At 33.1% G+C, this 23,313-nt stretch overlaps 1 protein-coding gene across 1 annotated transcript; it reads left to right on the forward strand.

The window, feature by feature from the left end:
- The first annotated feature begins 3,485 nt into the window (after positions 1–3,485).
- On the forward strand, positions 3,486–13,592 carry LOC143052465 (ras-related protein Rab-31-like). The gene is made up of 7 exons (XM_076225512.1): positions 3,486–3,649; positions 4,737–4,833; positions 6,585–6,654; positions 9,011–9,104; positions 9,524–9,553; positions 10,116–10,241; positions 12,933–13,592. The coding sequence occupies exons 1-7, from the start codon at positions 3,607–3,609 to the stop codon at positions 13,127–13,129; spliced, it is 657 nt and encodes a 218-aa protein (XP_076081627.1). The 5' UTR covers positions 3,486–3,606; the 3' UTR covers positions 13,130–13,592.
- The last annotated feature ends 9,721 nt before the right edge of the window (positions 13,593–23,313 follow it).

The following is a 23,313-nucleotide window of genomic DNA, read 5'->3' on the forward strand; positions in this document are numbered from 1 at the left end:
AAATTTTTTTTGGACAGGTTTTGATGCTGCTGAAGGCTCAAAGAAGCTATAGAACAAATGATGCTAAATCATGCTTTCTGGGTGTTAATCCCAGACCTTTTCTTAATCTGAAAATGCAAATTCTGCTTTAATTATTTGTATGGCCCCGCATCGAAGTTGTCGGTGCCATATAGTTTTACCCTTGTCCGAAATTCCGAAATTCTGAAATTCCGAAATTCCGTCATTCCAAAATTCCGTCATTCCGTCATTCCGCAACAAACCATTATACGGAGTTTTTTTCTAAACGCCTTCAGATATTGGGCTGATTTTTTTGGTTTGTGAGTTCACCTTGATGAGTTACAGATCAAGTTTAAGTTTCGTTCCGCTCCGCTAATTTTTGCTGAAATTACGGGCTTTGGACTTTGATAAATTGTTGAAAATCACAGTTATACGGAGTTTTTTTCTAAACGCCTTCAGATAATGGGCTGATTTTTGGTTTGTGTGTTAACCATGATGAGTTACAGATCAAGTTTGAGTTTTGTTCCTCTCCATTAATTTTTGCCAAAATTAAGGGTTTACAACTTTGAAAATTGTTGAAAATCACAGTTATACGGAGTTTTTTTTTAAAACGCTTTCAGATATTGGGCTGATTTTTGGTATGTGAGGTAACCATGATGAGATACAGGTCAAGTTTAAGTTTTGTTCCGCTTCGCTAATTTTTGCCGAAATTACGGGCTTTGGACTTTGATAAATTGTTGAAAATAACAGTTATACAGACTTTTTTTCTAAACACTTTCAGATATAGGGCTGATTTTTGGTTTGTGAGTTACTCATGATGAGTTACAGATCAAGTTTAAGTTTTGTTCCTCTCCATTAATTTTTGCCAAAATTAAGGGTTTACAACTTTGAAAAATGTTGAAAATCACAGTTATAAATACAGACTTTTTTCTATAGGCCTCCACATTTTGAGCTGAGTTTTTTTAACAGTTAATTTATAATTATGAACATATCAATGTGAGACTACCATCATGTTTGTGTCAACATGTGTTATTGAAGTTGCAGATTTTTTTGGGACGGGGCCATTCGTGTCACTTTGTCTAGTTTGACAATATTTTGGTCTCAAAGCAAAATTTGTAGATTCAGTGTAATAATTAAGTTTTTAGAGAAAACATTAAAAGACCAAAATGTAGGATAAAGCAAAATGTAATTAACATAGTTAAGTATGTGACTGCTGTTTTGTTTTTAAACTCATGATTAAGTTAATAACAAAATTACTAAATTACAAAAGGAATGCAACACTAACAGAATACAGAATGAACAAAAGACAAATAAATAAGAAACATTGATCCTGAAAAAAACAGGGGCCATGTCCAAGGAGAACAGAACTTGCTTCTTGCAAGAAACTCTCAGTGAAAACAATTTGATATGAAGACAAGCTTATGGTTTTGAAATTTCCTACATGAGCCTATTTGCTTCAATGAAGTTACTTCCCTGTAATAAAAGTGAGGTAAGTGTTCCTGAGACAATATACCTCAAGATAAATGAAACAAACCCATTTTCAAACATTTCAAGTATATTTGATAATATTTATTTTTTTATTGTTAAAAGATTTGGGAAGTGTTTCCCGATTTTTTTTGGGGAAAAACGATGAATTTTATGAAGAATCTGATGCCATCTCATACTTTGGATTAGATCTGCTGAGTTATTTATTTTCAATACATTGTAAGTCATGTTATTTATTTTCAAACTACCACAGAACAAACCATTTATTTTTGTGATTATCAAGGCTGAGTTATTCATTTTCAAAATCCTCCTGCCCCCCTCCCAGAATATCAAATGGTCGTCCCCTAATCATCTGAAAACCTAATGTCTTTGGACAACAATCATTACAATGTTAAATATGACATTTAAAGGCCTTAAATTTTGGGAGAAATCACCATAAATAGCAACAACTTCTCACCAGAATCCGAAATTCAAAGACTCATAACTCCTACAAAAGATCAGTTATAAAACTTTCTTGTGGTTTATGCACATCTACATAGTATGCCCTATTTAACTAAAAAGTTTCATGAAATTCTGTTATGTAGTTTCAGATGAGTTGCTACGACTAACTGTTGCAGTAGTATATTTAGACCAACATTATTAGTTCAAAGGGGCATAACTATAAGAAAAATAAAATTGTTTCCTGTCGATATGCACATCCTTATTATTTATAAAGTTTAATTTCTGAGCCCAAAATCCAAAAACATTATACACGGTTAAATTCAGCATATCAAAGAACCCATGGATATATTCAATTTTTGTTGAAACATGCCGTGAAATGAAACAGTTTAATTTTGGACCCTGATTTGGACCAACTTGAAAACTAGGCCCATTATAAAATCTAAATACATGTTAAGATTCAGCATATCAAACAACCCCAAGAATTCAAATTTTGTTAAAATCAGACTAAGTTAAATTGCGTTCGAATAAAAGGTGAGGCAACATGGGAAAGTTGGTAAGCTAGTTTGGGTTGATTTTTTTAACTGTGGGGCGAGTTGGTGAAAAAGTCGGAGTTGGAACAACTAAAGGAGTAGGCTCAGTAAGACCCCTTTTTGGCCCCAAAATATAGCAGTTTTACAAAAGTATGAAAATGTAATCTTTTAGCTATTTACTGGAAAGTAGAATGCTTCTGCTACATAAATATGGGCTGTTTTTGACAAAACAATGCACATATATCGGGTACTAGCATCATTAAGCCAAGTTATGCTAAATTACTGAAATCTTCACAATTTGAGCATTTTAGTTAAATTTTAAACGGTTTCCGTCTAAAATGAAAGTGGCCGCATTCGTGTTCATTCATAATATTGAAATGTAAGTTGTATTTGATGATAATACATAACATTTATAAAGGTTGAGGATGAACACGGATGCGGCCACTTTCATTTTTGACAAAAACCATCTGAAAAGTGACGTTTTTTGGCATATTTGATAGATTTTTCATATTTAAGCTTGAATGGGAGCGTTTTTAATTACTAAATCAGTTAAAATTATTTACAGAAACTGATTGAATCAATTTAAATAGACATTTAAGTTTTTAAAAAGTGTCCAAAATCTTTCGTTCGATGAACGTGAAATTTGAGGCCAAAATCGGCCCTTACCGGACCTTCTCCTTTATCGTAGTTTGTTTTCTATTTTTAATGGGGTACCTTTATGCAGCAGGATTTTAATTCCTTTCATACGTGGGGCGAGTTGCCATACCGATATTCAATGGGATTTTGCCGTCTTTGATAATGGGACGAGTTTATAAATAAGAGTGAGGCGATTATTTAGAAAGTGGGGCGAGTTGGTAAAAATGGGGCGATTTGTCATGAATTCCTTCAAACGTTAATATCTCCGAACAAAAGATATCAATTAAATCTTTTGTGGCAGCATAATCATACATTACTTAGCAGATTTTTTTGGGTAAAATTAAATCAAAAGTTCCAGAAAAGATCGGGTTTGTTTTCCAAAGTCAGTTATTTTATCCCTGTTGTCACGTGATCTTAAAATGGTGGACGTAAACTTTTGCAAGTTTCGTTACACGAACCAACAACAATAAACAAATGTATCACATTTAAAGGGAAAGTGGTCATAAGTTTAGAAGCGATGAAATCCATTGAAGCTAAAGTTGTAGTATTAGGATCTCAGGGTATTTAATTCACACAGTTTTTCTTGATTTTGTGATCCAGGATGAAAATATGCACAGCTGATAGATGAGTCATATAGTCCAAATCTTACTCTTGTCTTCTGCTATTTACTTCATTTCTCCCTTAAAGTAGGGAATGTATGCACTGATAGATACCTTTGATATTGAAAGTGCGAGGATTAATAAATAGTATACCTGTACAAACAAAGATTTATGGAGACTATCATATTAAATCATGTAACTTATACAACCCTCCAAGGACAAATCCTCCAACCCAACACATAGGGAAGAATGTATAAATACAGATATTTTCTGCTTTATTTGTGGTTAAATACCTTAATTGATTTGTGCTTCCTAAATTTGTATTTGAAATAATTTTCTACAGAAAATATCCAAATTTGGAGACAGTAATCAATCCGTGTTTGATACACCTTCACACATACTCAGTTGATGTACTGATGTATTCCAAGTATGTCCTCTCTGGTTTCCCGTTCGTTGTCTAGGCATTTGTGCGGCATCCGGGGTGACCTTATCCCTTATTTTGTATATAATGTTTTTGTATATTATGCATTTTTATATTTTTGAGGATGAGCGAGTCAGGTGAGTGGGTGTGTTCATATGCTTTATTACATTGTACTTATTGTTTTGGGGAAGGTTAACTTTCTGGTTGTAAGACCCGTCACGGCCAGGCTGGGAGACTGGATAGGCAAATGCTCACATTAAATCTGTACCGATACAGTGTGTTAAATGTCTTCCTTTTTACACCATAACCCATGGTGGTGCTCCTACTAAAGGAGGGAGATACAGAACATACATACATACTGCCAGCATAACCCAAGTGAAAGTAAGAAGTAAGGATAAAAAATAGGACAGTGAGTCCTATAAGGATCCAGACATCCACCCTTTTAACTTGGAAGCATACGTTAACTGTCAAAAAATGAAATGGGTGTTGTAGGTGTCACATTGTTTGTTTACACAGGCACCTGATGTCCGGATCTCTTCCCCTTTTTATTTGTAAATAGCCCTATTTTACTGTAATTTCACAGGCATCTTCAAGTTATATCAATAAACAACCTAATTTATTTTTCAGGTGTAGGCAAAACCAGTGTAGTCATCAGATATGTGGGTGGTATGTTCAGTAAAGCTGTTAGTCCAACCATTGGTGCATCATTCTTCACATATAAAATGTAAGTTCATTTAGTTATAATTACTTTTTATTATACAACCGCAAAATTTTTTTTGTGTTGTATAATGCTATCATGTCTTTGTCTGCGTTGTCGTCCGAAGGCACGTTTAGTTTCCGGACAATAACTTTAGTTTTAGTGAATGGATCTTTATAAAATTTCACCAGAAGGTTCATTACTTCTAGGTTGGGATTGATTTTGGGGGTTATGGTCCCAATAGTTTTGGAATTAGGGGCCAAAAAGGGGGCCCAAAATAAGCATTTTTGTAGTTTTCAAACAATAACTTGTGTTTAAGTGTATTAATCTCTCTGAAATTATACCACAAGTTTCCATACCATGAAGGGAAAGTTAGTCATGTTAGTATTGGTTTTGGGGGTTAAGGTCCAAATAGTTAGGAATAAGGGGCAAAAAAAGGGGGCCCAAAATAGGCATTTTTGTAGTTTTCAAACAATAACTTGTGTTTAAGTCTATGAATCTCTCTGAAATTATACCACAAGTTTCCATACCATGAAGTGATAGTTAGTATTGATTTTAGGGGTTATGGTCCCAATAGTTTAGGAATTAGGGGCCATATAGGGGGCCCAAAATAAGCATTTTTGTAGTTTTCAAACTATAACTTGTGTTTAAGTGTATGAATCTCTGTGAAATTATACCACAAGTTTCCATACAATAAAGGGATAGTTACTACTGACTTTGAGGGTTATGACTAAAAAAAATTTGGAAGGGGCAAGAAAAGGGGAAACTAGGTTTTTCTGGACAATTGAGACAATTTAAAAGCAGTGTAAGGGAGGTAGTTTTCAATTTTTTTCCCCCCAAATTTTTCAAATTTCAAATATTTGAAAAGTTTGAAGAAGAAATCTTTAATTGCACATTATTGTGCAATAGATTTGTAAGATCTTGACATTTTTTGTGTGTAATAAACCCATATTATGTAAAAAATTTGATCACAATCCAAATTCAGAGCTGTTTCAAGCTTGAATGTTTTGTCCATACTTGCCCCAACTGTTCATGGTTTGACCCCTGCGGTCGTAGTAAGCTGTGCCCGGCGGAGCACCTGGTTTCGATTAAGTTTAGATTCAAGTACATTTATGTACTGTAAATTCAGAAGTTATTGCAAGATTTTTATTAATGCAAAGATTTGGACTGGGATGCTGGGTGAGTATCGCAATGATAAAATGTTACATTATGATATCGAATACACATATCTGTATCCTGATTTTTCTGAAATCGCATTAATTATCTCGCATTATTGTTTTTTTCCTCAAAAATTGCTATAATAAATGCATGCAATAATTTCTGAATTTACAATACACAAGTAACACAACAACACACATTCATCGTTGATTTTGTTATTTCCACCGCTTTTTCGTGGACAACCCACGTCTGCATACAGAAATTTAATTAAATCAATAAATTCCAAGTCCAATTTCACCTAAACAGATTAGGGTATTAAAAGGGTATAATTATTTTATAACATCAACTGAGAAAGACTGTTGGTTAATTACAGACCATATTTTCTTAAATAGTGTAGCATTGAAAACTTAAGCCATTGACATCATTGATATGGATGATCGAGAGTAAAGTTATAACTTTACATGGAAAACAAATATGATGACTTATAACAATCACATGTACCACTAGACTTTAGAGTTTTATAAACTTAACACTTGTCTTAAATTCAAACGAAAATGTCAGCATAAAAAAAATGAATTGAGAAAATATGTATCTAAAACATAAAACAATTATGATTGCAGGACATTGGACAACTATAGGATTAAGTTACAAGTTTGGGATACAGCAGGCCAGGAGAGATTCAGATCTATGGTAAGTTTGGGATACAGCAGGCCAGGAGAGATTCAGGTCTATGGTAAGTATGGGATACAGCAGGTCAGGAGAGATGCAGGTCTATGGTAAGTTTGGGATACAGCAGGCCAGGAGAGATTCAGGTCTATGGTAAGTTTTGGATACAGCAGGCCAGGAGAGATTCAGGTCTATGGTAAGTTTGGGATACAGCAGGCCAGGAGAGATTCAGGTCTATGGTAAGTTTGGGATACAGCAGGCCAGGAGAGATTCAGGTCTATGGTAAGTTTGGGATACAGCAGGCCAGGAGAGATTCAGGTCTATGGTAAGTTTGGGATACAGCAGGCCAGGAGAGATTCAGATCTATGGTAAGTTTGGAATACAGCAGGCCAGGAGAGATTCAGATCTATGGTAAGTTTGGAATACAGCAGGCCAGGAGAGATTCAGATCTATGGTAAGTTTTGGGGACAGTGGGCCCGGAGAGATTAACTTTTAACTGTAAGCTGGTAAAACAAGGAAAAAATTTTGTTCAGATAATAAAAGTAACTTAAACACAAATAAGTCTGACAAACAAAGTATCAAACTTTTTTCAAAAAAAGATGCAGTTTAATAATATGCAATTCACAAAATGATTTATGTTGTGACATGCATCTGATATTTCACTATATGTGTATGATGAAACCTGTGCTCTAAAAAAAATATAAAAGGTGCCTTTGACATTTAGATAGGGTTCTTTATTATCCTGGTGGTCCTTGAAGAAAAGCTGCTGGTCCTCACTATTGTTTCCAACTTTCCATTTCAAAATATCAAAATTGTGTCGGTCCTGTGGAAACTTTTGTGATTAGGACATTTAGACCACCACTTTTCAAGAACTCTGATTTAGAGGGTAACAAACAAAAAGTTGACCGCATATATTAAATGCCCAAAGCTCTGCATCATCGGGCCAATATATATATCCGAGGTATGTCCAAGACACAATGTTGATTCGATATCGATACAAGACTTTACGTATGTATGTTGTTATGTCCACATGACCTGAATCCTCTGTCTTGAATGTTGATATGGAATCAATATCGACAAGCATTCCATATCCCTAAACCTCTATCTTTGTTGTCGATTTCGACGATATTGACTCGACAAACATCCCATGACTTAAACAACAGCCTGAAACCTCTGTCTTTGTTGTCGATATCGAATCGAATCGATATCGACAAACATCCCATAACTTGAACAACGGCCTGAAACCTCTGTCTTGGTTGTCAATATCGACAAACATCCCATAACTTGAACAACAGCCTGAAACCTCTGTCTTGGTTGTCAATATAGACAAACATTCCATAGCTTGAACAACAGCCTGAAACCTCTGTCTTGGTTATCGATTATTGTAAATATAACAATATGTGATATATACAATGAAGATAAAATGGTGAAAAACGCTAAATGAGCAAAGTAAATTTGAAATATTTAAAAAAAAATTGACAATTTGACACAATTGACATTTTGTCTATGATGTTGTTTTATGTAAATTTCCATGTTGATTATTAAGTAATAAAACTATATTGTATAAGATATTTAACACTATGAAGATCTTCATTTGACAACGCATGAGAATAATTTGATTATTGATTGTATTATTTGAAGGGGGTACTATGTGTGTTTATATTTTTTTCCTCCTGTTGAAGTTAATCCGTAAATTTTCTTTTAAAATCCAGTTTACATACGATTTTTGTCTATGTTAGCAATGCATTTAAGTGATTATGTAAAATATCTTAACTTGACATTCATCCATACATAGATGTTAACGCAATAAGAATTTATGGTATGTCGCCCAAGTAGTTCAGGGGTCTGCGTTTTTCATTTGTTTTTAGTTTCAATGTCAAATGTTGTTGTTTGTCCTTGTATGCCTTATTTGTTACCGGATTTGTCTTTTGTCCTCTGTTTGCCCTTCCTCTTAGATAGTACTTGGTTGTCAACACTTCTTTTTAAGATTATGTTTTTTTTCTCCTTTAATGTATATCCATATACCATATATCATCGAGGAGACATCTTGTTTGGTCTTGGACATGTATGATATATCCAGTCTGTAAAAGTTTTGAATGAATATATAAGCTATCATAGATCTTCCTTTATACATGTTATAAAATGTATACCATATTCTCCAATTGTTAAAAAAGTCAAACTTTAATATATACATGTCATAATGAAGTTAGACAACCACTGAGAAGGTTCCTGACTTGGGACAGGCAAATTACATTGAATTGGGTTAAAATTGTTATTTAAAAAAAAATTCAATCAATTCTCTTTCAATTTGGGTCAGCGTTGATATTTAATCAGAAGAACTGTTTATAGAAGAATAATTATTTACTTGAACAATTTTCAGGCACCAATGTATTACAGAAAAGCTAATGCAGCCATGTTGATATATGATATGACATCAGCTGATAGTTTCTATGATATTAAAGACTGGGTTAGTGGTAGGTATTGATAATCAATATCATATAATCATGAACTGGTCTTGAATATGCATTCAGTTTGTCACTGGACACAGATGGTTCTCATAGACATTTTTTCCTGTGGTCATTGGTATATGTATGAAAGGTGATCCAAGAGAATAAAAAAGACAAAAAAAGTCGGAATCAAGGTGTCCTTGTCTCCGGTAATATGATTTGGTCACCTGGTGTATAGATTTTTATTGAAACTTTGCTAGCCTTTCTGATAAACCATAAGTTTCAAATCCTCAATATATTTAGTTCATAAACATTATAATGAATATCGTTTGTGTGTTATTTATTTGTTTAAAGTTTTTGGTTTGGAACATTTGTCATTTCTGATGAAAGAAATAGATGTTCATGTTTTTATAGATAAATTGAAATTGTATTGTTGTGTTTTCCAGAACTAAAGAAGAATATTGATACACCTATTGGTAAGATAATTAAATGCTCACACTTCTAAAATAGACTTATAATGGGTTCATTTGTTTAACATGTCAGATTAACCCAAACTAGCCAAGGCTGTTCAAAAATGATTCATGTCTAAAGGTTGGGGGAAAAGTGGTCTTAAATATTTTTTTCTTTAGTTGTTGCATTTTCACCTATTAAACAGTTTTGTTAGAACTATAAGTGAAATGAAAAACATTCAATTAATGAATTATTAATATTGTTGATTGAGTTCTAAAAAAGTTATTATGATGCTGCTTTGGTGTTTAATTCTGCAACAGCCCTATTTGAGGTTACAATTACCTTTTATTACTTGCTGTTAAAAAAATATCTCAATAACTAGAAAACACACCATTTAAGGGATTATACAATGACCTTTTTCACTTGAATTAGATTATGTATGAATATACAAAACAATAACCAAAAACAAATGTAAAGAAGAATGATCATAAAATGCCAACCAGTCCATCTCAGAAATCAACCAGTAACTGTTGTCTGAACATTTTAACATTTTTCGATAATTGTGTACATTGTATTTTTTGTTTACAGTGATGTGTTTGGTTGGTAATAAGAATGATCTTAGTGATATAAGAGAAGTCACCACAGAGGATGCTATGGAATATGCCTCATCTATTGGTGCTTTATATTGTGAAACATCGGCACTGAAAAATACAGGTACCAGTATAACTATTAAAAATGCATGTATCTTTCTTTTACTCACTCACACTAGGTATTCTGATGAGAAATCCGGAAAAGGATCCGAATGGATATAGGAGCAATTTGTGAAAAGTTTGTAACAGTTGGTAGGTAACATCTTGATCTGTTTCCAGCAGAGCATAAATTCCTCTGGGAATCAGATTTAGATTTTACTTAGGGATGTTTTACAAAAGAAAAAATTTCCTCAATGGTACCAGATAAATAATTTTCTATTTAAAGGTACTCCTAGATTTAAACGTCTAAATATTGTTTACAAATATGCATAATTGAAGTAAAGAAAAATATAATACATCAATATGGGCAGAAACATTCTGTCTTAATTATATGCATAAATGATAAATAGAATCTTAAACAGTTTAGAATTTACAATTATAACAAGCTTCAGTAGAATAGGGTATGTTATTTATGGCCAACTAAAATTAATTAGTAGATTTTCATCCAAATTTTTGAAAAAAATGGGGCGGGTGGGAGGATTTTATTTTTTAAATTTTATTTCATATGAAACCCTCGTCATGAGTTTTTCATACCGCAGGGTATATGCTAGTGGGAAACAAGCTTGTATAATGTATATACATGCTGTATAAGGAATCCTACCCTATTTTTGAAACTCTTAAATAAAAGTCCCTGATTGGCAACCACTGTTATACATGCAATTGCCGCTTTAGAAACCTATTTATAGTAGACATCAAAAATAAGAGAAATGCTCTCTTCAGTCTTCAGTTAGACTACTAGTATACCTACACCACATTTATTTTGCTTGATAAGCAATGGTTTGTAGTCGTCATAAAATCAATTAAATGTTTTGGTACAATTGTATGCAACACAAGTATTACGAGTACAGAATAAAATGTAAACTCAGTGCTGAAAGAAATTATGATGTAAAACATGAACTTAACCAAAAAATTAGTTGTGGCTTAATGACTAAATTGATGGTAGGGACAGTAATAGAGGGTGTTTGCTGTTTGTCAACAAAAACAAAAGCCATGGGTGAATAGAAGGGCTTGTTTAATTAAAATGCGTGTTTGTCGAAATTTTTTCCAATATACGGTCATAATTCAAACTAGTTCGTGCTTGTGTCAATTTCTTTAATCCAGTCATGTTTTTGTACCAATTTGTTCTACGATTCTTGCGCTTTGGATATCATTCACAGTCCAAATTTCCTGACACAAAGTCATTGTATAAATAAAGAAAAAAACACGATTTTCTATTCACTTGTGACTACCTGTGACTACCGCAATTTGCGTTCAAGGACAAGGCGTTTTACTCGTAACTCGAATATTTCATGCCCTTTTCGTTATCAATCTCTATTCTCTGTAGATGATGTTGTCATCATAGAGCAGCAGAATATTTCGACTTAATCATTTTCGATGGGATTACTCCGGCGAAAAAATACAAAAAAGGAATTTGAAACAGGAAGTTTCGAATGAAACGAAATTATCGATGGTTCCTGGTAACGGACATGACCAAAAACCGGAAATCGTATTTTTGTTAAATAAAAAAAATCGGGGCGGGACGATTTCAGAGGGGCGGGTGGGGATGAAAATCTAGCAATTAATTTTAATTGGCCTATTATGATTGATTCATTGTTGATTGCTAAGTGTACAGTGACACATATTTCATGCATATTCAGGAAGAAATGAGATGGGTCATACTTTGTATAGAATTTATTTCAAATCATTAATGAGATAATGTCAATGATATGTAAATAATTACATTAGATGTATGTTTCACTATAATACGTTATTCTGATTGGCTAACTGCACATCATGTGTTATTCCTTAAGCAATTGCATTACTCAATACAACTTTTCATTCATGATAACACGAGGTCCCACAATAAAGTGCACAGGTGAATTAAATAAAAAAATGATAAAATTCGTGTTTTCATAATCCTAGCTAAAAAAAATGTAATTATAAGTATTGAATGTTTCTTTTTGTAACTTCATAAGGTTGTAAAAGCGTTGACTGTGCACACATTTTTAGAATGAAGTGCTTCCGCGCTTCATACAAAATGTACTTCGGTCAACGCTTTTACACCCCAATGAAGTTACAAAAAGAAGCATTCAATTCTTAAATAAATTTTTCATTTTCAACATTTGAGCTGCATCAGATAGAAATCAATCTTATGCAATAGAATATCAATACAAGTGTTTATATTCCAGTTTTAAAAAAAGCCCTCTATACAATGTTTGTAAATACTTGCCAATCAATTTTATTAGAGTAATGTCCCTTGGAAATATTGATTATATGGAAAAGTCCATTGATACCTCTTTTATGAACAGTTATTTGCAAAATCTTATGAAATTATATATCATAAGTTTATTTCAGCTATGTTGTTGACACTTTGGAAAACAAGATCTGATCAAATATTTCGAAGGAGTTACTTCCTATAGAAAAATTAATCTTAACAAAAATTTGATTGCATTTGCTCTGCAACCTTTATTACTCTAAGATATGTATTCAGTATTTTAAATACAAAAAAAATTCTAAAAATTTTAGTTATTGCCATTGTTCCTTGGATAGATAAAATATGTGCAATGGGGACATATTGCAATTGGAACTGTATTCTTTTATTATTAATATTTTCAGCTGATATTCCAGATTGTTTAAATTTGACACTAGAAGTAAATTGTTTATTTTTTCATTGTAGGAATTGATGATGCATTTTTACAAGTAGCACAACAATTAATAAAACTTTATGAAACTTCACCAAATAGTGGCCTCCATACAATAGACCTTCAGGACAATTCATCAAGACCAGCTAGTTCTTCCCCTGGAATGAAAGTGGACTCTCCTAAGAAGCAGACGGCACAATCAACTAATTCAGGAGGAGGGTGTGGTTGTTGAGTTGTTGTGTATTGTGTTTTACATGTATATTTTCATATATGTATATATAAGAGATATTATTATTTCAGATTTTATTTTTTATAAGTAACCATGTTCGTTTTTTTACGAAGTTAAATTTAAACCATCATTACTAGTTCATCGTCCCTAGTTTTAATTTAATGTTACCATGAAATGTTGATATTTTTGTTCTGTTTGAGATTTAAGACAACAAAGACTGTTTTGAATGATGAAAGACATTTTGACTTCTACTGAAATGCTTCTTTTCAAAATTTGATATGAATTCAAAAATCTTTAAGTAATTGATATTTACTTTTATATCTTTTTATATTTTAATTGCAAAAATATGTATTTCAATATATCTACAAGTTTATGAAGTAACCTCTCAGTATTTTGAACAGTGAAATTGAGTTTTTAAATGCAAACAGTAAAACATCAGATATAGTATATTTGGTAAGATTTTTGTTTTTTTCACATGCTTGGTAAAAAATGATTTTTTTTTATTTAACAACAGTCAAATGTAGAATAAATTGATAAATGGGGACAATTATTTCAATCATTTGTACCAAAAACATATTTAAAAAATAATAATCCTGCAATAAATAAGTAGGTTGGATTTTTTTGGGCATATTTTCACTTATAAACGACAGGATAAAATTTAGAAAAGTGAGAATAATTGGTTAAAACTATATTTTGTTTCCAAGCAATGGAAAGAGCAATAAAATATATGTAAATATTGTTTCTTGAATGGCAAATACACTTATTTTTTTTTCGGAAACTATAATCCTAATAAACTAGTTGTAATATATCATTATTCTAAGATGGCTATATTGATGCATGTCAATAAATTATCAATTAATTATCAGAATTAGTTTAGTATTTTTTTGGGGGACATTTTAATCATATTGAGAGATAAGGGAGCTACCATTTGATTTTAGGGGGGGGGGGGCTAGGATGAAATTTGAAAAAAATAGGCAGGACAGGAGTTTTGAGTAAAAAAAATAAAAGACAGGATGAGACACTTGCAAAAAAAAAAAAGGCAGGACGACAATTTAGGTAAAAAAAAAGTCAGGATAAACTGAAAAAAAAGGCAGGACCGAACAGAGTGAAAAATAAAAAGGCAGGACAGAGATTACAGCTAAAAAAAAATGCAGGACAAAATTTTTCATCCTAGCCCCCCCATAAAAATCAAATGGTAGCTCCCTAAGGCTCTAGCAAAAGATTGACTGAGAGGAGGGTCTTACTTATTCAGGGCTAGGGAAACAAATGGCTATTATTTGATCTAATGCTTCAGGTAAATATTGTGACATATATATTTGTTATTGGTTTTTATTCATATATAATGACTTACTAGAGTTTGTTTGTACTATACTTTGTAAATCACCTACAGCAAGGATAATGTTCTAAGGGATCTAAAAAGTGCACCATACACTAATAAATGAGAGTTAGAAGTGCTTTTATTGTTGAGTGTCAAACCTCTTTTTATCACCATATATAAGTATCAAATGAGGTTAAACTTCAAAAGCATTAATTTCAGCAACTGTGTGAGGTGAGGGGGTGGGGGGGGTACTTTCAGTTATTATTATTCAATTTGGAGGTTTTCCTTAGAATGAATTTTTAGTTTTTAAGTGCCTATGCCAACGTGACCCAGGATTATATTTTATTCCAATGTCATTATCACTCTTTTTGCTGTCTTAATCACAATACTTCTTCTGGGTCATGTAGGCGCATGCTATAAAATTTTAAGAACCACAGGCCACAAATCGTAATTTTTTCCTTTTTTTGGCTTTTTTTATGTCTATTTATCTCCCCCTCCCACCCCTCACCTCACCCAGCTGTTGAAATTAATGGTTTTGAAGTTCATCCAAACAAACTTCAAACCTCGGGGAATATTTTAACATGATAAGAAGCTTTCCAAGACTAAATTTGAAAAATGAGAAAATAGGGGGGCCAAAACGGGGGCTTATCGTACCTTGTCCATTGAATAAATCACTATGTTAACTCCGGAAACAAACTAGCACTTTTGTCAAACATAAAATTTTACATTTCCTTGCACAGCAGACAACCATAGGAGTAAAAGTATAAATTTAATTTATTATTGATATTTGTGATAATCCATTGCCAATGAAGTTAAGTGATAAACAATTTGTGAAATATGATTGTGAATTCATGTTATAATAAATATACTTTCATGTAAAACCCAAAATATTAGTTGTTGTCTTGCCTGTGACCAATGCTCTAAATTGCTTTTAACCTGTTCTTATCACTTCTCCTTCTTCATCCATCTTTGTCTGATAATGTAAGATAAAGTCTTCTCTGAAATTTAACCAAACTTGACCACAATCACGACACAGCTCTTAACTTATATATCCTGTTATTGTGTAATTGTAAATTTTGTATTCTTGTCTTTCATTTTTCTTGAGCCTTCGACTTTTGTCCCAGAAGGCTCAACATAGGGATAGTGATCCAGCGGTGTTAGCTAACTTCTTAAAAGCTCTATATTTTAGAAGGTGGAAGACCTGAATGCTTCATACTTTGTATATAGATGCCTTATGTTACGAAGTTTCCACCTGTCACATGTCCATTGTCCTTGACCTCATTTTCATGGTTCAGTGACTACTTGAAAAAAAGTTAATATTTTTTGTAATATTAATTTCTCTCTTACTAGTATTAGGATTAACTACATAACTATATTTGGTATGTGCTTGCCTTGCAAGTCTGCATCCCCGTCAGACAGTTTTCATTTGACCTCAACCTCATTTCATGGATCAGTGAACAAAGTTAAGTTTCGGTTGTCAAGTCCATATTTCAGTTACTATAAGCAATAGGTCTAGTATATTTGGTGAATGGAAGGATTGTAAGGTGTACATGTCCAACTTGCAGGTGTCATGTGACCTTGACCTCAGTCAAGTATTTGTGTTTTGGTGTGGTTTCTTTTAATACTAAATGCAATAGGTCTACTATATTTGGTGTATTTAGAAAAATGCATATTTAACAAGGTTAACTAAAATCATCATACATGGCGTAAATTTAAGTTTTGAGTACAAAAATCAGGAATGAGGAAAAACTTCAAGTTAAAGCAGATCCCTATTTCGAATCACTGTATCTATGAAGCCGTTGCAACACCACCTGTACTGTTTCCAGAGCACTAGACCACTAAGTTAGGCTGTACAAAATATAGAAGCAGGGTTTGAATTTTGCAAAGAAAAGAAAACAAATTTGATAACATGAAATATAATCATTGATACGGTGACGGTATGGTAAGTAACATTATCATTAATTATGACAAGCATAGCTGAATTGAAAGTTACAGCCTCTACGTACTACTTTGCATCGTTTTGAATTTTAGCTTTTCTACATCAGAAATAGATTACCGTAGCTGTATTTATCAAAAACTTTTAGGAATTTTGGTCCTCAATGAACTTCAACTTCGTACTTTATTTGGCCTTTTTTACCTCTTTGGATTCGAGCGTCACTGATGAGTCTTTTGTAGATGAAATGCGCGTCTGACGTAAATACAAAATTTAATCCTGGTATATATGATGAGTTTATTTACAACCACTGGGTCGATGTCACTGTTGGTGGAGTTTTAATTCCCTGAGGGTATCACCAGCCAAGTAGTCAGCACTTCTGATCCGATATGTATTAATATCATTGATATGGTCATATTCATGAATTAACTGTTTACAAAACCTTTGGAATTTTTGAAATACTTAGTGTTTTGTACATCAGTAATAGATTACTTTAGCTGTATTTGGAAAAAACATTTCGGAAATTTTGTCCTCAATGCTATTCATCTTCGTACTTTATTTGGCCTTTTGAACTTTTTTTGGATTTGAGCGTCATTGGGAGTATTTTGTAGACGAAACGCGCGTCTGGCGTAAATACAAAATTTAATCCTGGTATCTATGATGAGTTAATTTAAAATCCTAGATAAAAATGACGAGGAGAGTTTTACTCGACTTACATTTAGGAAGCTATGTTCTATTCAGCCTATATTTAATATCAGAGACATATAATATTGTATTATATGTCTCTGTTAATATTGTAGGTCTAAATTTGGGACGAAGTGTTTATAAATCATGGTGTAAGCCTTGAACAACCAAGAATTATCCGACGAGTAACGTCTGTCGTAAAGTGGTCTATATATAAATATATATATAATTGAGAATGAAAATGGAGAATGTGTCAACGAGACAACAACCGACCATAGAACAGACAACAGCAGAAGGTCACCTACAGGTCTTCAAAGCAGCGAGAAATTCCCGCACCCTGAGGCGTCCTTCAGCTGGCCCCTAAACAAATATAAAAATAAATACTAGTTCAGTGATAATGAACGTCATACTAAACTCCAAATTGTACACAAGAAACTAAAATTAAAAATAATACAAGACTAACAAAGGGCAGAGGCTCCTGACTTAGGACAGGCGCAAAAATGCAGCGGGGTTAAACGTGTTGATGAGATCTCAACCCTCCCCCTAAACCTCTACCCAATGTATACATGAATCAATGTATCATAGATATTCATCGTTTATTATGCATATAAAAAACAAAATTGAAATGTTTGTTTTATCAAAATCCATCGGACAATCCCTCCTTGCGGAAGTCTGAGTTAGCAGTAACACAGCCTTCTCGGCGCTGAATTATACCCTGTACAACGGATTATGTGCTGTCTTGTACTGTTATATTATGTCCACGTGACACCAATCCATCAAGAATTAACTAAAATACACGAAGATGTTCATGAAATATAATTCTGTCTTGAGCTAATTGGAAGAAGAAATAAAGTAAAATTGAAAAATCCAATCAGTGACTTGCATGTGATATATGAATACTAAGAAACTAAAAACAGTCCCAGGGCAGAGAATGCTTGGACGCTCACATAATAGTATACCTTGCCACTGTCTTTGTTACATGTCCCATGTCAAGATACTGCAATTAAATTAAAATTGCTATCGGTCATGTCTTTTTTCCTCAATTGTTTTTGTCTTAATTTAAGCCTTTTGTTATTTTGTTTGAATGAGAAACATTTTTTATTCGGTATCGGTTTTGCACATTTAAAAACTGTAGCTATATAGGGTAACATGGTTTGCTTGCATTCGGTCTATAGTTGATAGTTGTCTAATTTGCACTTCTTATTAATCTTATACTGATTGATTATAATAAGGTATTTTGGCTTTTCAGCGAAGCGCAGTGTATTGTCTTTGTAAGCATGATGATACTAGTTAAGCATGAAATGCTTTCCATTCTGAAGGACCGGCTATACTCGGTTTTTGTAGTTATATCTTGGATTATTTTGTGGCCGACTATTTCGTCTTTTCTCCTTTGTTCTTTGACTTTTGACGTTTTGAATCGAATGGCGATTCAAATAACGCTCCTAAATATATTCCAACTAGATATGGATACGAGTTGCTGTTGTGAAAACATCAGTATAAGGCAAATAAACCGATAGTGTACTATTCTGTGGTCATAAGCGTACACTTACTAGTCGAAATCCTCGTCAATCATCAATAAAGGTAATAGTAAGTCACTGTGATGTTTCATTCTTCTGTTGTCAACAGCTTATTCTTCTAGTGGAAATTATCGTTTTTCAAGAATATTATTGGACGCAACGGATGTTGTATCCATCTCATGTCAATGGCTTCTACTAAGCACTTAAAAGCTTGGAAATACTCGTTCTTCTCCAACATAAGGTAAATGCAACATAAATAGAAATAAACTATTAGATATCAATCGCCATTTTCCTGACTCGGTAAAGGACATTTTAAGAAAAATAGTGGATTGAACCTTGTTTTGTGACTAGCCAAATCTCGATGGCATTGTTAAATATGATACCACTAAAATGAAAACATTGAATGACAGGAATACAGTACAAATAAATGCAAGAACATTCAGGATAGAGCATAATTAAGACTTAAAAGAATGATACGTTTCGATATGTTAACAACAGAATAACAACAAATATGCAAAATAGTTCAGGACAGTACAAAAAGACAGCATTATAGTCCTGTTAAATACGTCCCTTTTTTGTTCTTAAAAAGAAAGCAATCCCATAAAAGAAAAGCATCTTTTGTCCTTAAAAATTCAAACATTTTTTTGTGAATCCCTTAATAAAATTGAAAATGGAAATGGGGAATGTGTCAAAGAGACAACAACCCGACCATAGAGCAGACAAAAGCCGAAGGCCACCAATGGGTCTCCAATGCAGCGAAAAAACTGGCACCCAGAGGCGTCCCTCAGCTGGCCCCTAAACAAATATGTTTACTAGTTCAATGATAATGGACGTCATACTAAACTCCGAATTATACACAAGAAACTTAATTTAAAAATCATACAAGACTAACAAAGGACAGAGGCTCCTGACTTGGGACAGGCGCAAAATTGCGGCGGGGTTAAACATGTTTTTTGAGATCTCAACCCTTCTTAATGCACATCGATTACAAAGAAAATCGCTACCTCGCTAATGAAAGGATTTCATCGATCAGCACTTTCCATAGACTAGTAACCGTGTTATCATGAGCTCGAAACATGTTTGTACAAAAGTACAAATACATCACTCAATTAGTTTAATTTTTTCACTATTTTTTTGTATATTTATTTTTGTGTTAAATGGAATTACGCCTGGTATGTCAGACGTAAAGAAGAATGTTTATCTGAAAATGATTATTTATGGCATTTCTGTAATAAATCAAAATATTCTTAAAGTAATGTTCGCATACAAATTTTGGATAATATTCAATATAAACTATCCAAGCTGTCAGGTCATAAGTAATTGTATAAATATGCTATATTATATAGCATATAGCGTAGAATATATATAATTCATAAATACTTAATTTATTATGTACTACTCAAATCAGTATTGGCGAAATTGATTCCGCGATATCATAATTACAGAAAATCTCTTCGTACTGATCGAATTTGAATCTTTTATTCGATTTTTTTATTCGGGCGTCACTGATGAGACTTTTGTAGACGAAGTGCGCGCACATCTGGCGTATACAATTATACAACTGGTGTGTTTGTTGAGTTTTTTCATTAATGCAGATGATGTAGTTACTAAACACCTCAATGTTCCAACTATATATGAGGGTCTACAAGAGAAGATTTACTGATTTTTATAGTTCGTTCTTATGTTGTACTGTTATACCACTGTCACAGGTTAGGGGGAGGGTTGGGATCCCGCTAACATGTTTAACCCCGCCACATTTTTTATGTATGTGTCTGTCCCAAATCAGGAGACTGTAATTCAGTGGTTGTCGTTTGTTTATGTGTTACATATTTGTTTTTCGTTTATGTTTTTACATAAAAAAGGCCGTTAGTTTTCTCGTTTGAATTGTTTTACATTGTCTAATTGGGGCCTTTTATAGCTCACTATGCGGTATGGGCTTTGCTCATTGTTGAAGGCCGTACGGTGACCTATAGTTGTTAATGTCTGTGTCATTTTGGTCTTTTGTGGATAGTTGTCTCATTGGCAATCATACCACATCTTCTTTTTTTTATAAGATATTGACGTGTGTTTTGATTTTTAATTTAGGTAGTAGTAGTATATAATTATGTATTATCGTTGATCATCTCAACGAGAATTTGTTTGGTCGCTTGAGCCGGTACGTCGAAAGAGAGAAAAGCAATTGAGTTGAGATGACCAATGATAATCTGTTTATTGCTATTTTACCCATGAGTGACGACGTTGTTAATTTCATTAAGAACGGGCACGTGCGCCCTTAGTTTCTATCGATGATTTTCATATAACTCTACTGTGTTGAGAAAGGAAATTATCAGTCAGTAGGATCAACAGAAAAATTCATAAAATAGCGATAATTCTCATTAATATCTTTTTACGATTAAATTTTATCTGTTACAATTATATGATTTCTTTATTTTAAGTTTTGGATCCACATATGGGAAGGGGTGAGGCTAGTTAGCTAATTTTGGACTGATTCTTGTAAAACAATATATACATTTTCATATATGTAGCTAAAAAAGGAGGGTGTCCCCTGCCCCATATCCTATATCCCCCTCTTATTGTGGTAAACATAACTAACTTGCCTAGAATATATTGGTAACTATTGACAATTTAAGAGAATATCTAACTTCTAATTATAATATAGACAAGAAAATCCTTCATGTGTTTTTTACCAAATTTTTTGAAAAAAGATCTTAAGAAAGGTTCGATAACAAAACAATGACTCTGGAACAGGTAAATATTCATTCTATTCGAAGTAGCTGTCATGGCATCAAGAACGGAAAAGTGATCAAGTTGCTCATCCTGCTTTACTTTTTACTCAAAACTCCTATACTGCCTTTTTTTCAAATATCCTCCTAGCCCCCCTCCCCGCCCCCATAAAAATCAAATGGTAGCTCCCTTTGGCCACTAAAAATTGAATGTTAGTTTCCGCTATCACAAGAAAATGTTAATGGGTCGGCATGGAGGAAAAATATTTTATTATATTTTATAATAGTGCAAACATTAGAAGTAAAGTGATTTTATCATCACACAATAACTCGAAAGTCTTCTAGGTGGATCAAATACTTTAAGAGCATTAGGTGTGTAAGATGAACTTTGTTTCTTATTTAAGTGTACTTGTCAGTGGCGGACCAAGAACTATCAACTATCAGAACTATTCATCAGTGAGGGGGGTCTCGCTGACTGACCTAAAGGCGGTGGGGGTGGTGGGGAGGGGTGGGGCTTTAGTCATGCTTCAGTGATTCCCTATATCATCAACCAATTTAAGTTTTATATTGAAAATTTTATTTTGATTATTTGATTAGAGAGAAGAGTTAATAACATCTATGATGCATAGAGAGTTGTCTCGTTGGCAAACATACCACATATTCCTATATCTATGCCTAGTCCTTGACATAGTTGGACATTCATTCTATGCAACAGTATAACTTACTAATATTTCTACTCATTCATTCAATTAGCAAGTGCTTCTTTGCGGTAGAATTTATCTCCCCTTCCAAAGGAAGAGATAACTGCAAAGAACATAACCCATTAGGTTAAGATATTAGGTTTCCGAGTTATTTTTTTTTCATCTAAAAAGGAGGAATTTTCCTGTTTTCGGATAACAACTAAAAAACACTCACCAATTTGCAAGCTACTTTGGTGAATTGTTTAACTATCGACCTGAGCTCCCTTTCAATTTTTATACATTTTCCGGGGTTTTATTGAGTTCAATAACAAATTGTGATTTTCCAGTTTTTTAAGCAGTGTTGATGAAATTTTGGTGAATTGTTTATGTCTATTGGCGTTGGCTAAATTTTGATTTTTATAAATTTTAGATGTAACGTTTCCGAGTTATAGGCCTTTATTCATCAACAAGGGATGATTTTCCAGTTTTTGGACAAAGTGTTCTTGTAACAAATCATTGGCAGTGTGTTTTTGTCACAACTCATGGGCAGTGTGTTTTTATCATAAATCAGAAAACATGGACATTGTGTTATTGTCTTAAATTAAAGACAATGTATTGTTTCATAAATCTTTGACAATGTGTTCTTGTTCTAAATCATGAACAGTGTATTTTTCATTGACTTTTTTTCTTGTCATAAATAATGAACAATATGTTCTTGTCAAAAAATCACGGACAATATGCTCTTGGAATAAATCATGGACAATATGGTCAAAAATGCTTAAAGCAGTGTTTATGAAAATTTGGTGAATTGTTTATATCTATTGGCGTTGGCTAAATTTTGATTTTTATAAATTTTAGATGTAACGTTTCCGAGTTATAGGCCTTTATTCATCAACAAGGGATGATTTTCCAGTTTTTGGACAAAGTGTTTTTGTAACAAATCATTGGCAGTGTATTTTTGTCACAACTCATGGGCAGTGTGTTTTTGTCATAAATCATGTACAATGTGTTTTTGACACACATCATGGGCAGTTTGTTTTTGTAATAAATCATGTAAATGTGTTCTTGTCACAAATCATGGGCAATGTGCTCTTGTCACAAATTAAGGGCAGTGTGTTTTTGTCACAAATCACGAGCAGTGTATTTTTGTCACAAATCACGAGCAGTGTATTTTTGTCACAAATCATGTACAATGTTCTTTTCATAAATCATGGACAATGTTTGCTTGTCATAAACATCATGGTTAGTGTGTTTTTGTCAAAAATCAAGGCAGTGTGTTTTTGTCATAAATCATGTACAATGTGTTTTTGTCACAAATCAAGGACAATGTGT

Source organism: Mytilus galloprovincialis, chromosome 11 (assembly GCF_965363235.1).
Source record: "Mytilus galloprovincialis chromosome 11, xbMytGall1.hap1.1, whole genome shotgun sequence".
Taxonomy (NCBI): Eukaryota; Metazoa; Mollusca; class Bivalvia; order Mytilida; family Mytilidae; genus Mytilus; species Mytilus galloprovincialis.

Excerpts from the sequence above, each read along its gene's own strand:
- LOC143052465 (XM_076225512.1), top strand. The coding sequence starts at position 3,607 with ATGAAATCCATTGAAGCTAAAGTTGTAGTATTAGGATCTCAGG. Across the intron at positions 6,655-9,010 it reads AGGAGAGATTCAGATCTATG|GCACCAATGTATTACAGAAA; the intron begins GTAAGTTTGGGA and ends AACAATTTTCAG. Across the intron at positions 9,554-10,115 it reads GAATATTGATACACCTATTG|TGATGTGTTTGGTTGGTAAT; the intron begins GTAAGATAATTA and ends TTTTGTTTACAG.